This window comes from Mobula hypostoma, chromosome 12 (genome assembly GCF_963921235.1).
Source record: "Mobula hypostoma chromosome 12, sMobHyp1.1, whole genome shotgun sequence".
Lineage (NCBI taxonomy): Eukaryota > Metazoa > Chordata > Chondrichthyes > Myliobatiformes > Myliobatidae > Mobula > Mobula hypostoma.
This window is the reverse complement of record NC_086108.1, coordinates 22168676-22184117: the sequence shown is the minus strand read 5'-3', so window position 1 is coordinate 22184117 and position 15442 is coordinate 22168676. Positions and strand designations below refer to the sequence as shown.

Below are 15442 nucleotides of genomic sequence, written 5' to 3'. Positions count from 1 at the left end.
AAGAAGCAACTTAAAAGAAAACATTCCATCCATCCAGACAGAGTGAAGGTCAGGCAAAAGAACAGATACTAACAAAAAGAGTAAAACCAAACTATATAAACATGCAAACAATTTAAATGCCAGTTTGATGTTCACAATGTTAATTGTTACTTCTAATTAGAAAGACAGAAAAAATACAGTACAATAATACAGAATAAATTCAGCCTTAAGACAAATGATGAAAGAAAGTAGTCTGCATTGGACTTTCTACAAAAATACTACTCTTTGTCTCACCATTTCTCTCACACTAAAGTCATCCACCTTCACAGGCATGATACAAGGTAATCCTGTCCATTTCCCCCCATTAGCTTCTACAATGGTATGATTCCATCATCTCAATTTTCTTGTCCTCATCAAGCAGGATCTTTACTTCTTTCACCCAAAGAGTCTAAATCCCCTTGCAATCTTTTTCCAAATTTTGACCAATACTAACTACAAACCAAGGAGCAAATTAAGTCCTAAATGTGGAGAAAAACAATACACCAACACTCTAAATGAGTAAATCCTACTTTAATGCCATTCCAAAAATAAATAAAACTATTTATCTTCATATGGAAGCTTAAAGTGAAATTAAAACGATTAAAATTAAAACATATTTTATGCCCTCCTTTTATTTTGCTGAAACATGCAGAGACAAGAAATTAATTTCTGAACAGGAACATCAGTGAATGAACTGGCCGTCCAACCAAACCCCTTCAACAGTTAAAACAGCCAGATGCATGTATGTAATTCCTATATCTTAGCAAAAGCTCCCCAAGGCATTTCATAGTAGTGCTATCAATCAGAAATGGTAAGTAGCTTGTAAGATTTGTTCACAAAAGATTTTAAGAAATGCCTTAAAGGAGACAAAAGAGTTACAAAACCAGAGATTTACAAAGGGAATTCAGAACAAATGACCTGGACAGTTAAGGACACAGTAACAATAGTGTATCAACTATAATCACAGACAATTAGCAGGTCATGTGGAAACATGCAGATATCTTTAGAAAATTACATGTCTTGATGGAGACAGAGGGGAGCCTGTAGATATGGTTTACAGTATTTAGATTTCCAAAAGGCTTTGAATAGAAACACTAATAGAGGCTGATACATAAATTGAGGGCTCATGGCACTGGAGGACATGTGCTAGAATGAGCAGTATACAGAGAAAACAGAATTAGTGCTTTTTCAGGGGTAGGAGAATGGAGTACCCCAGGGATTAGTTCTTTGCCTTCGATTATTTACTTATATGAATAATCTGGAAGATGAGGATGGGTCGTGGTAGTGGGGGTAAAGCATAAATTTGCCAAAAGAGGGAATTCTAACAATATGAGAATATTGTGACCCAGGTGTAGGGTAGAAATAGATTGATTGAATGGGCAAAAACTTATAAAGTGTAATTCAATGTGGCCACACACTTTGTTAGGAAGAACTAAAAGTTGGTTATAATTAAAATGGCGAGGGATTACAAATGAGTGGAGGCACAGACATTCTTATGCAACAATTACATAAAGTTAGCAGACAGGTGCAACGGGTAGTTAAAAGGGCATAAAATATGAGTACACCCTGGGAAAGGTTTCACTGGTAACGTAATGGTTTTTCTGTAGCAGCAGTGTTTGGGTTATGGCTAGAGATAACAGGGGTTTGGAATGTGCGCCGTTGAATGAAGGGAGTGTTTTTTTTTCTTGTGTGCCTGAGACTGAGGTGATCCGGGTCTTTTGTTCTGCGGAAGATGGGTAGACAAGATGCCACAGACACCAGGACGGAGTGGACTTGGAGTGGAGCTGGGAGTTGACAAAGCCCAGGAAAATTGATGGAGGACCAACAGAAGGAAAACCGTGAACTCGAACTAATGCACATTAGACTGTTTCATTAAAATGGATCCTTTTTCTTTTGTTTTACTTTACTAACTTTTTGGTCAAATCAGGAATTATAAAGCTAAATTGTTTAGTTGTACATGGTGTACTGTCTGTTACTTTGTGGTACTGATATGTAACGGGGGAACAGATCACACAGCATCCACACAAACAAGAGATATTGCACCTCAGATTTCACATGTTTGATGGGGCCAGAGACTGTCTTCCCTAGACTAACGCTGCCAGCTGAACCTGAGGGTTACAATTGTGGGAGGTGATTTCATTGGATGCTGTGTGATTGCCCCGAGCATTTAAGTCTTTAAGTCTGTGCTAAACTATTGTCTGGTAAAGCGATTACGATATGTAGGTATGGATGCTGCCAGGTTTGAGTGGTGGTGTGCATCCACCCGGTTGCCAGTAACAAATGCATACGTGTTGAGTGGGGTGGATATTTGTACTCTGGATGAATTGCAAATTCGAGTTTTAAGTACCATTAAAGCTGTAGGCAAAGTTATAATTGTGGAATGGAGAATTGATAAAATGACGGGCACAAACTTGTTTTAGTTCACACTAGCACTGACGTAACAGCAGTGGAACTGCCTGGTACTACTGGGGCTCCAGGAGAGCGGGGGGGGCCATGGACTGTCTATACTTTCCAGGAAGAGGAGAGTGTAGGTGAGCGGGCCGAATCGCAAGTCGAGTCTCCTGTAGCTGGGTGCAGAGACTTCAAAGACAGGGTTCTCTCATTTTTGCTTAGCAAAAGGAAGGAGTGGTCTGATTTGGAATGTCTAATGAGTCCCCCTCCTCCAGGGAAGAGTGAGAATTCTGATTTAGTATCTGCCCTTACTTCTCCGGCGAATAAATGGGAAAATGGCCAGGTTCAAAGTCCCACCTATCATAGGCTCCGCCTATTCTCAGGAACGAAGCCAACCCCTAAAAGGGAAGAGGAGGATGAGACTTGGGTGGATCAGACCTCTCAGTTGTTAGATGAGCGCCAGTGCTCTGATGACATGAAGCAACAGCGATTGGTTGAAAGTTTGAGTGAGCGGGCTGCTGACTGAGTGAGAGCCGTAAAGGCACAGAACCCCCTTGCCACTTCTGCGACCTACATGCAAGCACTAGAGAAGGTGTTTTGTGCGAAGGGAAGCCCAATGGAACTCATGATGGGGTTTCAGAACACATGTCAGGAGAAGGGGGTAGAAGCTTTCAGCCTACATCTTTCGGCTAGAGAGGCAGCTAAATTGCTTGCGGCGTAGAGGCGCCATTCAGACTGCTGAGGTTGATCAGTTAAGACTGGACCAAATAGCGAAAGGCGCCCAGTCCCAGAATCTGATTACTTGGGGTCTCCGACTGTCTTGTAAGACTCGCCCCCTCCCTCATTTGTTGAGCTGATCAGAGAAGTACGAGAGGAGGAGAATGCGTCAGAGGCATTGGAGATCTCTGTCAGCAGGGTACAGTCCTCAGCAGTGGTCCCCTGCGGTGAGGTGACCACAGATAGCCTGCCCCAAGGAGTGGTAGAAGAGATTGTGGCAGAGTTGAGAACTGAGATGTCCTGGTTGTTATCAGCGGGTGTTATCACAGGCCAATTTACAATGACCAATGTAACCAGTATGTCCCCGGCCCATTCAAGGAAACTGGAGTACCTGGAGGAAACCCACACAGTCATGGGGAGAATGTATAAACTTCTTTTGAGTCCAGATAGGGTAAATGCAAGCAGGCTTTTTCTACTGAAGTTAGGTGAGACCAAAACTAGAGGTCATGAGCCAAGGATGAAATCTTAAATGTTTAAGGGAAACATAACATGGAACGTCTTTGTTCAAGGTGGTAAGAGTGTGGAATGAGCTACCAGTGGAAGTGGTGGATTCGAGTTTGATTTCAAGTTGAAGAGAAGTCTGGATAAATACATGGAAGGGAGGGGTATGGAGGGCTATGGTCCAGGACCAAGTTGATGAGACTAGGCAGAATAATTGCTTAGCATGGACTAGATAGACAGAAGGGCCTGCTTTTGTGCTGTGCTTCTCTATGATTCTATATGTAGAATTATAAGAGGAATAGAGCAGGTCGATAATCAGAATCTTTTTCCCATGGTAGGGGTATCAAAAACAAGAAGGTAGATGTATTGTAAGAGAAAGGAGTTTTAGAGGAGATCTGTGAGAATGTTTCTTTTTTTACACAGACAGTGGTTGACATTTGGAACTCATTGCAAGAGGAGGTGTAGAATCAGATATAACCACTCTGTTTAATAGACATTAAGATAGGCACTTAAACAGGCAAAATAGACAGGATACAGACCTAACAAGGCCACGTAAAATTAATGTAGGGGGCAAAGGCAAGAATATGATGGGTTGAAGGGCCCATTTCTGTGCTTTACAATCCTATGATAAGGCAGGCTTGAAGGGTCAGATCTGCTCCTTCCTCCATTTTCTTGTGTTCTTATGACACAAATTACCAAGTTGGGTAGAGGTGAAATCAAAGAGAGATTTAAAATATAGATGAGGATGTTAAAATCAAACACAGGCAAGAGATTATGGTAAGCAATTTAATGCGAGGGATGGGACATCATCCCCACCCATTTTCCTGTTGCAAATATATCAGTCATAACAGTATTGGTGTGAGAGATGTGACGACAAACCAAGTTATCAGAAGATTGATGCTGATGAGAAGAGATAAGTGAGACAATGGAGAAACATTCAAAATGCTAATAAGAGAGAAGAGAGAGATTAACGAGAAAGAAACACATTTCAGAATATTGACAGGCCGGTTGCTTTGAACCTGAACTGTTTGAAGTTTGATGGACAGGCGATACCCCAGCAGGGGGATAAAAAGAACAGGTTCGCTAAGGCACGACACACACTACGAGATCATGAGATAACGAGACCCTGGAAGAGCAGTGTGCCCCCACAAGTTGGTGAGAGTTTGGAGGTCTAGTCGCGGGAACCGACCATTGACGCACAGGGTGAAAAGGTACGATCAGCGGGAACCTGGTGTGTGTGTCTGCCCTTGCCTGGGTGCCAGGTTCACCGCGGAAGAACGGTCGTATCCGGAACGGAGGGGTCACAGTCGGTGACCACAGAAGACAGAAAAAAGGGTCCGCCCGAAAGCTAACTGCGAAGAACATCTAAGGTCTGTCTGAATCAAAATTTGCATTCTCTCTCTCTCTCCAACGGCACAACAGCGATTACTGCGAACTGTACTAAGCTGAACTGAACTCTGCGTCACTTGAGTCTGATCATTTTACCCCTAGACTGCGACAGAGCTTGGTTGTTCCCTATTACCCTAGTTCTGTGTACATGTGTGTTTTATCATTGCTAACCTGTTGCATTTATATCCTTACGATTAGAGTACTGTGTTACTTATTTCTTTAATAAAACTTTATTAGCTTCTGTTAAACCAGACTCCAACTAAGTGGTCCATTTCTGCTGGTTTGGCAACCCAGTTACGGGGTACGTAACAGTGACCACTGCAGAAACAAAGTGATGTATAAAATCACAAGGGGTATTGATAAGGTGACACACACAGTCTTTCACCTGGGAAGAGGAATTAAAGAGTGCATAGGTTTAAGGTGAAGAGTGAAAGATTTAAAAGGAATCTGAGGGGAAATTTCTTCACACAGAAGGTGGTGAATATATGGAATGAGCTTCCACAGAAAGTGGTTGAAGTAATTACAATAACAAAATTCCAAACACCTTCACATGGAGAAGAGGGGTTTAGAGGATATGGTGAATCTAACTAATTTGGTGAAGACTACTGTTCGGATGGATGCATTAGGCTGAAGGGTCTGTTCCCATGTTGTATATGCATTACTCTATGAATGTCCACACATTAAGAACCATTAGAAATTACAAATAATTGTGACACATGTCCCTCACTCAAAAACCATGTTTCTCTGAGCCCCTGCTGTGCACAACATGATTTTATTTGTGGCTCAAACATTATTTGATTCCATTTTGCCCTTCACACAGAAGAGTGCACTGGCCACTTACGGCGACAGTGATTGATGGCCATTCTCTGGGCTGTTCAGTAATGTCTTGGGAGCTCAGTGAAATGTCACCTTATGTATTCCAGACCTGTATTCTGAAGCACTATACAATTCTGCTCACTAACAGAAGTGGTGTCCTGAAGATCACTTTGAATTCAGCTGTTTTATATAATGACACACATCTGATTAATAATGTCAAAGGATCCTAGCAACATCAATAACTGGACATTAATCAGCAACTAATAAGTCGTACTTGAAGTCCAATCTTAGTCATTATTATTATTGAAAAGCAATCTGTCATGGCAATACATGATTCTAGATGCTCTAATATCTATTATACACACTAGGTTAAGAGTTCTGATTCTTACTGCAAACATTAGAGATAAAATAAACAGATGTTGATTTGAGCCAACGAAGGGGAATCAGTGATTGCAAAATGAGACTCAAGTTCCAGCAGCATGTTTCACGAGCACCATCAACACTGGATTTCAATTCTCTAATGGGAGGAGCAGTGAATTGGAAAGGAAGTGGGAGAGGGGAATGAGGAGCAATAAAATTGACACTGCATCTGTACAACAGATGAACGACCAAATGTCCTATCCTGTGGCCTTCTTAAAACTGGAAATCAATTGCAGTTTCTAACTCAACTTGGAGTCTGCATCCCAATGGCACGTATAGTTAAAGTCAGAAGTTTACATACACCTTAGCCAAATATATTTAAACTCAGTGTTTCACAATTCCTGACATTTAATCCTGGAAAACATTCCCTGTCTTAGGTCAGTATGGATCACTACTTTATTTTAAGAGTGTGAAATGTCAGAATAATAGTAGAGAGAATGATTTATTTCAGCTTTTATTTCTTTCATCACTTTCCCAGTGGGTCAGAAGTTTACATACACTTTGTTAGTATTTGGTAGCATTGCCTTTAAATTGTTTAACTTGGGTCAAATGTATTGGGTAGCCTTCCACAAACTTCTCACAATAAGTTGCTGGAATTTCTCCAGACAGAACTGGTGTAACTGAGTCAGGTTCGTAGGCCTCCTTGCTCGCACACGCTTTTTCAATTCTGCCCACAAATTTTCTATCGGATTGAGGTCAGGGCTTTGTGATGGCTACTCCAATACCTTGACTTTGTTGTCCTTAAGCAATTTTGCCACAACTTTGGAGGTATGCTTGGGGTCATTGTCCATTTAGAAGACCCATTTGCGACTGAGCTTTAACTTCCTGGCTTAAGTCTTGAGATGTTGCTTCTATATATCCACATAATTTTCCTTCCTCATGATGCCATCTATTTTATGAAGTGCACCAGTCCCTCCTGCAGCAAAGCACCCCCACAACATGATGCTGCCAACCCCATGCTTCACGGTTGGAATGGTGTTCTTCAGCTTGCAAGCCTCACCCTTTTTCCTCCAAACATAACGATGGTCATTTTGGCCAAACAGTTCAATTTTTGTTTCATCAGACCAGAGGACATTTCTCCAAAAAGTAAGATCTTTGTCCCCATGTAAATTTGCAAACTGTAGTCTGGCTTTTTTATGGCGGTTTTGGAGCAGTGGCTGCTTCCTTGCTGAGCAGCCTTTCGGGTTATGTTGATATAGGACTCGTTTTACTGTGGATATAGATACCTGTCTACCTGTTTCCTCCAGCATCTTCACAAGGTCCTTTGCTGTTGTTCTGGGATTGATTTGCACTTTTCATGCCAAAGAACGTTCATCTCTAGGAGACAGAATGCATCTCCTTCCTGAGCGGTATGATGACTGTGTGGTCCCATGGCGTTTATACTTGTGTACTATTGTTTGTACAGATGAACGTGGTACCTTCAGGCGTTTGGAAATTGCTCCCAAGGATGAACCAGACTTGACATCATTTTCTGACTTCAATCCGATAGAAAATCTGTGGGCAGAACTGAAAAAGCGTGTGCGAGCAAGGAGGCCTACAAATCTGACTCAGTTACACCAGTTCTGTCTGGAGGAATTCCAGCAACTTATTGTGAGAAGCTTGTGGAAGGCTACCCAATACATTTGACCCAAGTTAAACAATTTAAAGGCAATATTACCAAATACTAACAAAGTGTATGTAAACTTCTGACCCACTGGGAAAGTGATGAAAGAAATAAAAGCTGAAATAAATCATTCTCTCTACTATTATTCTGACATTTCATATTCTTAAATAGTGATCCTAACTGACCTAAGACAGGGAATGTTTTCTAGGATTAAGTGTCAGGAATTGTGAAAAACTGAGTTTAAATGTATTTGGCTAAGGTGTATGTAAAACTTCTGACTTCAACTGTACATTGAATTTTCCAGTTTCAGAAAGTCCACATTCCATCTCCTCCTTTCTCTCTGCTTCTGATCCACACACATTCTCCAGTGACCTTCCTGGTCATACAGTTTTGATTTCCTCTCCCATTTGGTTCTATCTACTTGTCACCCACACACTTTATCTATTGAATCTCAACTGGTTCCATCACATCTCAGCACATACAGTTTCTTGTATATGTGTATTACCTTCCAAACTCTGTCTCTACCATCATCCTCTCTTCTCACCTGGCTCCATCAGCTCTTTGTTCTCCCTTGCCCGATTTTCTTTATCTCTGCCTATCACCACCAGTCAGTGTCTCCCAACTCCTCCCTTCTCCTCCCCTACCTAGCTCTATCTTTCCATCGTCCCCCTCCCTACCTGGATCCAGCTACATCAATAAGCCCATGCCTTGCTCCTCCCTTTCACTTCTTTACCTTGGCTATATCCACTCTACACCCTCAATCCTAATGCAAGGTCTTGATCTGCAATGACGACAATCAATTGCTTCCTGATCTGCTGTGCTCCTCCAGTGATTTGTTCTTTAGGGCACAGCACCTGGAGTCTTTTGCACCTTCAATCAATTGTAGAGCTAGTTTTTAAAACCATTCTTCTTCTAAAATTTTGCTGAAGTAACTTGAGAGAAGTTCAGCCAGACCAAAAAAATTTGTTTCAATTTAATTACCAAATACATTATCATTCCTAACCAACAAAAAGCATAATCCATTTTCAGTAACTACAAGATTACTAACTTCTCTTCTAAATTAACAACCATTATGCCAACTCCTTGATTTTATAGATTCTGTTGAGAGAAAAACTCCTTAGCTTGCATTATTTCTCTGGGATGCATCTCATGTTTGCCCCCCTAAGTCATCACAGCTCATATTAGCTCCACAGCATCACTTCTCCAACTATACCTCACTATTCCATACAACACAAGTCTCTCAAATAGAAACATCAATGAATAATGTTTTCTGGCCTTCTGAAATAAAAATGCTAGCCTCATTATTTCAGCATTAATCAGAAAAGTGAAGTTTAAAATGTTAAAGCAGTAAAGTATTAAAATGTGCAAAAATAAAACATGCATAAGATTAAAAATATCAGACTATTAAAATGCTTAATATTGTGCCTCAACTACAATACTAAATAGTCAATTCAAATACCTTATCAAGTTGTGACACCACTTCCCAGAGCAATGAGTGCAGGACAGAGAGCTCACGACCAAGGTCAATATATCCTTCAAAGCCTGGCGTGTTAGATATTGTGTCTAGGTTTGAGATTTCCACCAGAAAACGTTTCATCCCACTCCATTCATGTTCCAAAAAATCATTCATAAACGCCATGTATTCTTCTTTGTTCCCAAACCTATGGAAATCAGTGGAAGTGATTGAAAGATGAAGTGCTGACTGTCACAGTGGGAAATGATGTATGGGTTAAACATTTGTTATCAGTGTAGCCTGCAGAACATTGTCTCCAACTAAAATTAGTTCTTAACAGACTATCTCTAGCTACCAGACATACATGAAGTTGTAGATTTAGCATCCTGCACCCTCATATTCAGCAAATCAGAATGCTGAATGGACTCGTAACCATAGTCAACACACTTCTTTACTTGTCTTTAGAATTACTTTCTCTAAAGCTCACTATAAACTGCTGATCCCCATGATTAAATTATTCACTCTCAGATATTAATTTAGACTTTCAAGAATTACAAAATACAAATTAGGGCTATCAGAATTCATAATACAGATGAAATTTCAATACAAAACAAATAATTAACCTTGACTCACATAACAACTCAAGCAATGAGATCAATTCAGCACACATGGCACTGCATAACGTACTTGGTAAAATTGGCAAGATTCTGGATGACTTTGGCAATGAGGGTGAGGGTGCGAGAAGTTCGATCATCTGGATACTCCTGCATCAGGCCAAAGAGGCTGGGTGACATGATTGCAGGACAGAGGAAACGTAGGAAGAGTGAGGCACTGATTAGGCGCTCGCTGGTTTCGTGCTTCCCACGGATTAAACATTGCTGCTTCCACGAGGCAAAGACTTCTTTAAGTTCCCGTGGAAACACACTGAAAAAAAAACAAAGTTAAGAAAAATAGATGAGTCATGTGGCAGACGAACTGGTATTTGGCCTGCACAGACTTTAGCTTCCTCTCATCCATCATGGATATTCCTAATTTTCTGGATGCTATATCAGAATTATAGTGCTTATATTTATTCATACTGGGTTTGAGATCATCTTCTGGCTACCTTCACATTCCAAAATTCTCCATAAAATAATTAACTAACAAAATATTTCTGTCGGAGTAGGTGCAAGAAAGAGAAAGATAAATACAAATTCAGCACTGATGGGAAAACAGAATGTAGAAACATAAACATAACAGATAAAAATTCAAACTGCTAAAGAGAAAAAAAGGAAGATTTTGTCACACAAGATGTGCAATGGATTTCTAGATGACTGAATTTGGCAGAAATAATTAAGGGCCACAGAAAGCTCAAGAGACAGGTACATGAATGAACAAGGATTGCTGAATAGCCTCCCTATTGTCCCATTAATTTGTAGCATAGATAAATCAATAAGACTGATAAGCTGGCACACTTTGTACTTTGGTGGTGCTAGACTGGCAGGCTTTCTGGATTATTCGATGTTATTTCTATAATATGCCAACAGCCTATTAATTCATTTTTCTCAATGTTACACAGTGTGACAATAGTTTTTTCAGTGAACCAGAAAGGTTCAAAGGAAATGCAGGAACAGGAGTCCCAATGAGTGTAAAAGGGAGGCTTAAAACCAGGACCCTACAGAGTAAAATGGAGAAATGGGAAGTGGGGCCTCAATGAGCATTGATAAGTATGGGAACCAAAGCCCCATGAGTGGAAAAAGAAGAATGCAAACCTGGGTCCCAATGATGGAGATTACAGAAACAGGGACCTCCTGGAGTGTAAAAGGGAGCGCAAAACATCACTGGGTGAAGCAGATGCCAGACTATGCAGATTTTCAAATTGATGAATAGTGGATTATTGGAATTTAACTGGTACTATTAACAGACCAGATAATTCAGAAATCTGACATCTTCTTTGAAAAAAAATATTTACATTCAGTTTCCCTTCACTTCCTTCCCAAATGACAGTTCCTTACCAGTAAGAGTTGATAATCTTGCAGAAAGCCAATTCACAACACATTTTGAGGTTACTCTGATGTTCTGGCAGTTCACTCGACGAACACTTACTTGGGTCCACCTCACAATTTTCATCTGATTCATAAAGTGCCTTTATGAACTCTCCTGAAACAGGATACAAGCAGGTAAAATTAGGTTAGTATTATTGTTTACTGGAACAATAGGACCACTACATTCTAAACCACAAGAACAGTGACACCTCATTGGTTCAACAAAGATCAAATTCTTGCCTCTGTGCTCACTGATCATCATTAAGCACAATCTTAAGAAATGGAAAAGTACACAGATAATTTGCAGCAACAAAAGCTCTTTTTATTTAGCAAACAAGTCCAGCATCAAAATCAACACATTTGGTTTCAAAGAGAGTTGCTTTTGATGAATCTTGAACATGAGAAAGTCTGCAGATGCTGGAAATCCAAACACACACAAAATGCTGGAGAAACTCGCAGGTCAGGCAGCATCTATTGAAATGAATAAACTGTCGGCATTTCGAACCAAGACCTTTCTTCAGGACTGAGAGGGAAGGGGGAAGATGCCAGAATAAAAAAGCTGAGGGAGGAGAAGGAAACTAGCTGGAAGGTGATGTGGGAAAGGTCAAGGGCTAGAGTGCAAGGAATTTGATAGGAGAAGAGAGTGGGCCACTGAAGAAAGAGAAAGGGGAGGGCACCCAAGTGGTTTGAGGGTGGTTGATTACCTCTGCTCCATTCAGCACAAGCAGAACTTCCCAGTGGCCAAGCATTTTAAATCTGGATTCCAACATGTCGGTCCATGGCCTCCTCTTGTGCAACGATGAGACCACCTCGGGTGGAGGAGCAACACCTTATATTCCATCTTGGTAGCCTCCGACTTGATGGCATGAATATTGATTTCTCCTTCCGACAAAAAATCCACCCCCCCATACCCCACTCTGACATTTTACCTCTTCTCACCTGCCTATTACTTCACGCTGGGTCCCCTCCGCCCTTCTCTTTCTCCTTTGGTCCACTCTCCTCTCTCATCAAATTCCTTATTTTTCCAGCCCTTTACCTTTCCCACCCATATAGTTTCACCTTTCACCTTCCAGCTTGCCTCCTTCCCCTTCCCCCACTTTTTATTCCAGCATTTTACCCCTTCCTTTCCAGCCCTGAAGAAGGCTCTCAGTCTGAAATGTCGACTGTTTATTCATTTCCATAAATGCTATCTGACCTGCTCAGCTCCTGCCACACTTTCTGTGTGTTGCTTCTGATGAATTATTTTTTTTCTTCTGAGGGTCTTGGTCCAAAATTGTTTATTCCCCTCCATAGATGCTGCCTGACCTGATAAGTTCCTCCAGCATTTTGCGTGTGTTACAAGAATAAAGATGTCATTTTTAGATGTAACCGGTGGCCTTCCACAAGAATCAGTGCTTGAGTCTCAGGAACCTAACGACTTTGATCAGAGGGCTCAGTGTTCCTAAGATACAATGTAAAATCAGGTAGCAAGTAAACACAGAAAATTACATCACAAACAAGAGAAAATCTGCAGATGCTAGAAATCCGAGCAACACACACAGAAGGCTGGGGGAACTCAGCAGGCCAGGCAGCATCTATGGAAAAAAGTACAGTCGACATTTTTGGCCAAAACTCTTCAGCAGGACTGGAGAAAAGAAGCCTAGGAGTAAATGTAAAAGGTGGGGGGAGGGGAGGGAGGGAGGGAGGGAACGTTGACTCAGACCATGAGAGGCCTGCATCGGGCATTTTCATGCCTTACAAGGCATGGATTGGAAGTCTGTGTAGCGCGCCACTCCTCGCACGGACTCAAGCAATGTGTGATTAAGTGCCTTGCTCAAGGGCACAGACACGCTGTCACAGCTGAGGCTCGAACTAGCAACCTTGAGGTAACTAGACGGACACCTTAACCACTTGGCCACGTGCCCAACACGTGGAGGGAGGGGACAGAGAAACACCAGATGATAGGTAAAACCTGGAGGGGGAGGGATGAAGTAAAGAGCTGGGAAGTTGATTGGTGAGATGAGGTGAGAGAGGGAAAAGGGGATGGGAAATGGAGAAGTGGGGGGGTGTTGGGGGGCATTACCAGAAGTTTGAGAAATTGCTGTTCATGCCACCAGGTTGGAGGCTACCCAAATGTAATATGTCTTGTTCCTCCAGCCTAAGTGTGGCCTCATCACAACAGTGCAGGGGGCCATGGATGGACATATCGGAATAGGAATGGGAATGGGAAGTAGAATTTAAATGGGTGGACACTGGAGATCCCACTTGTTCTGGTGGATGGAGCATAGATGCTCGGCGAAGCGGTCTCCTAATCTACATTGGGTCTCACCGATATACAGGAGACCACACCAGGAACACCAGACACAGTAAATGACCCCAACAGACTCACAGGTGAAGTATCACCTCACCTGAAAGGACTATTTAGGGCCCTGGATGGTAGTGCGGGAGGAGGTGTAGGGGCAGGCGTGGCACTTATTCCCTTTATAAGGATAAGTGCCAGGAGGGATGAATGGACAAGGGAATCCTGTAGGGAGTAATTCCTGCGGAAAGCTGAAATTTGGTGGGGTGTGGGGGGAGGGAAAGATGAGCTTGGTGGTGGGATCCCGTTGGAGGTGGCAGAAGTTTCGGAGAATGATGAGGTTAGTGGGGTGCTAAGTGAAGACAAGGGGAACCCTATCCCTGGCAGGGTAGTGGGAGAATGGGTAATAGCAGATGTGTGTAAAATGGAAGAGATGCGGTTGAGGGCAGCATTGACGATGGAGGAAGAGAAGCCCCCTTCTTTGAAAAAGGAGGACATCTCCTTTGCTCTAGAATGAAAAGCCACCTCCTGAGAGGATATGTGGCAGAGACGGAGAAATTGAGAAAAGGGGATGGCGTTTTATGCAGATGATACTAAGATAGGTGGAGTTGTGGATAATGAAGTAGGTTTTCAAAGCTTGCAGAGAGATTTAGGCCAGTTAGAAGAGTGGGCTGAAAGATGGCAGATGAAGTTTAATGCTGAAAAATGTGAGGTGCTACATTTTGGTAGGACTAATCAAAATAGGACATACATGGTAAGTGATAGGGCATTGAAGAATGCTGTAGAACAGAGGGATCTAGGAATAATGGTGCATTGTTCCCTGAAGATGGAATCTCATGTGGATAGGATGGTGAAGAAAGCTTTTGGTATGCTGGCCTTTATTAATCAGAGCATTGAGTATAGGAGTTGGGATGTAATGTTGAAATTGTATAAGGCATTGGTAAGGCCAAATTTGGAGTATTGTGTACAGTTCTGGTCACCGAATTATAGGAAAGATGTCAATAAAATTGAGAGAGTACAGAGGAGATTTACTAAAATGTTGTCTGTGTTTCATCTCCTAGGTTACAGAGAAAGGTTGAACAAGTTAAGTCTTTATTCTTTGGAGCGTAGAAGGTTGAGGGGGGACTTGATAGAGGTGTTTAAAATTATGAGGGGGATTGAAAGAGTTGACGTGGATAGGCTTTTCCCATTGAGAATGGGGGAGATTCAAACAACAGGACATGAGTTGAGAGTTAAAGGGCAAAAGTTTAGGGGTAACATGAGGGGGAACTTCTTTACTCAGAGAGTGGTAGCTGTGTGGAACGAGCTTCCAGCAGAAGTGGATGAGGCAGGTTTGATATTGTCGTTTAAAGTTAAATTGGATAGATATATGGACAGCAAAGGAATAGAGGGTTATGGGCTGAGTGCAGGTTGGTGGGACTAGGTGAGAGTAAGAGTTTGGCACGGACTAGAAGGGCCGAGATGGCCTGTTTCCGTGCTGTAATTGTATGGTTATATGGTTTTTACTAGTAGGGTGGGATAAGGTATAGTCTAGGTAGTTGTGAAAGTCCGTTGGTTTGTACTAGACATTGCTGGATGAGCATTCTCCAGAGATTGAAATAGAGAGGTTGAGAAAGGGAAGCGGGGTGTTGGAAATAGACCAGGTGAATTTGAGGGCAGGGTGGAAGTTGGAAAATTACATTTAAGTGATTGGGCATTGAGATAATACTTGAACTGAAGTATAGTGAACTTATTTACAAGGGTACAAATACAAAGAGAACTTAGTAAATGTCGACATTTGAGAACCTTGGGAATGCTTCTTTCAGAATTACAATCATTTGGAAAGTACTTTT

The 15442-nt window shown here is 41.8% G+C and overlaps 1 protein-coding gene across 10 annotated transcripts in view; it reads right to left on the bottom strand.

Moving 5' to 3' along the window:
* The window catches only part of rasal2 (RAS protein activator like 2), a 418356-nt gene that overhangs the window by 42894 nt on the left and 360020 nt on the right, over positions 1-15442 (bottom strand). For all 10 annotated transcript variants that reach the window (XM_063063734.1, XM_063063733.1, XM_063063735.1 and 7 more), the window contains 3 exons: positions 11303-11447; positions 9996-10232; positions 9315-9516 (listed from right to left, as the gene is read on the bottom strand). In XM_063063734.1, the coding sequence (XP_062919804.1) occupies positions 9315-9516; positions 9996-10232; positions 11303-11447 (584 nt within the window). The remainder of the gene's footprint in view (positions 1-9314; positions 9517-9995; positions 10233-11302; positions 11448-15442) is intronic.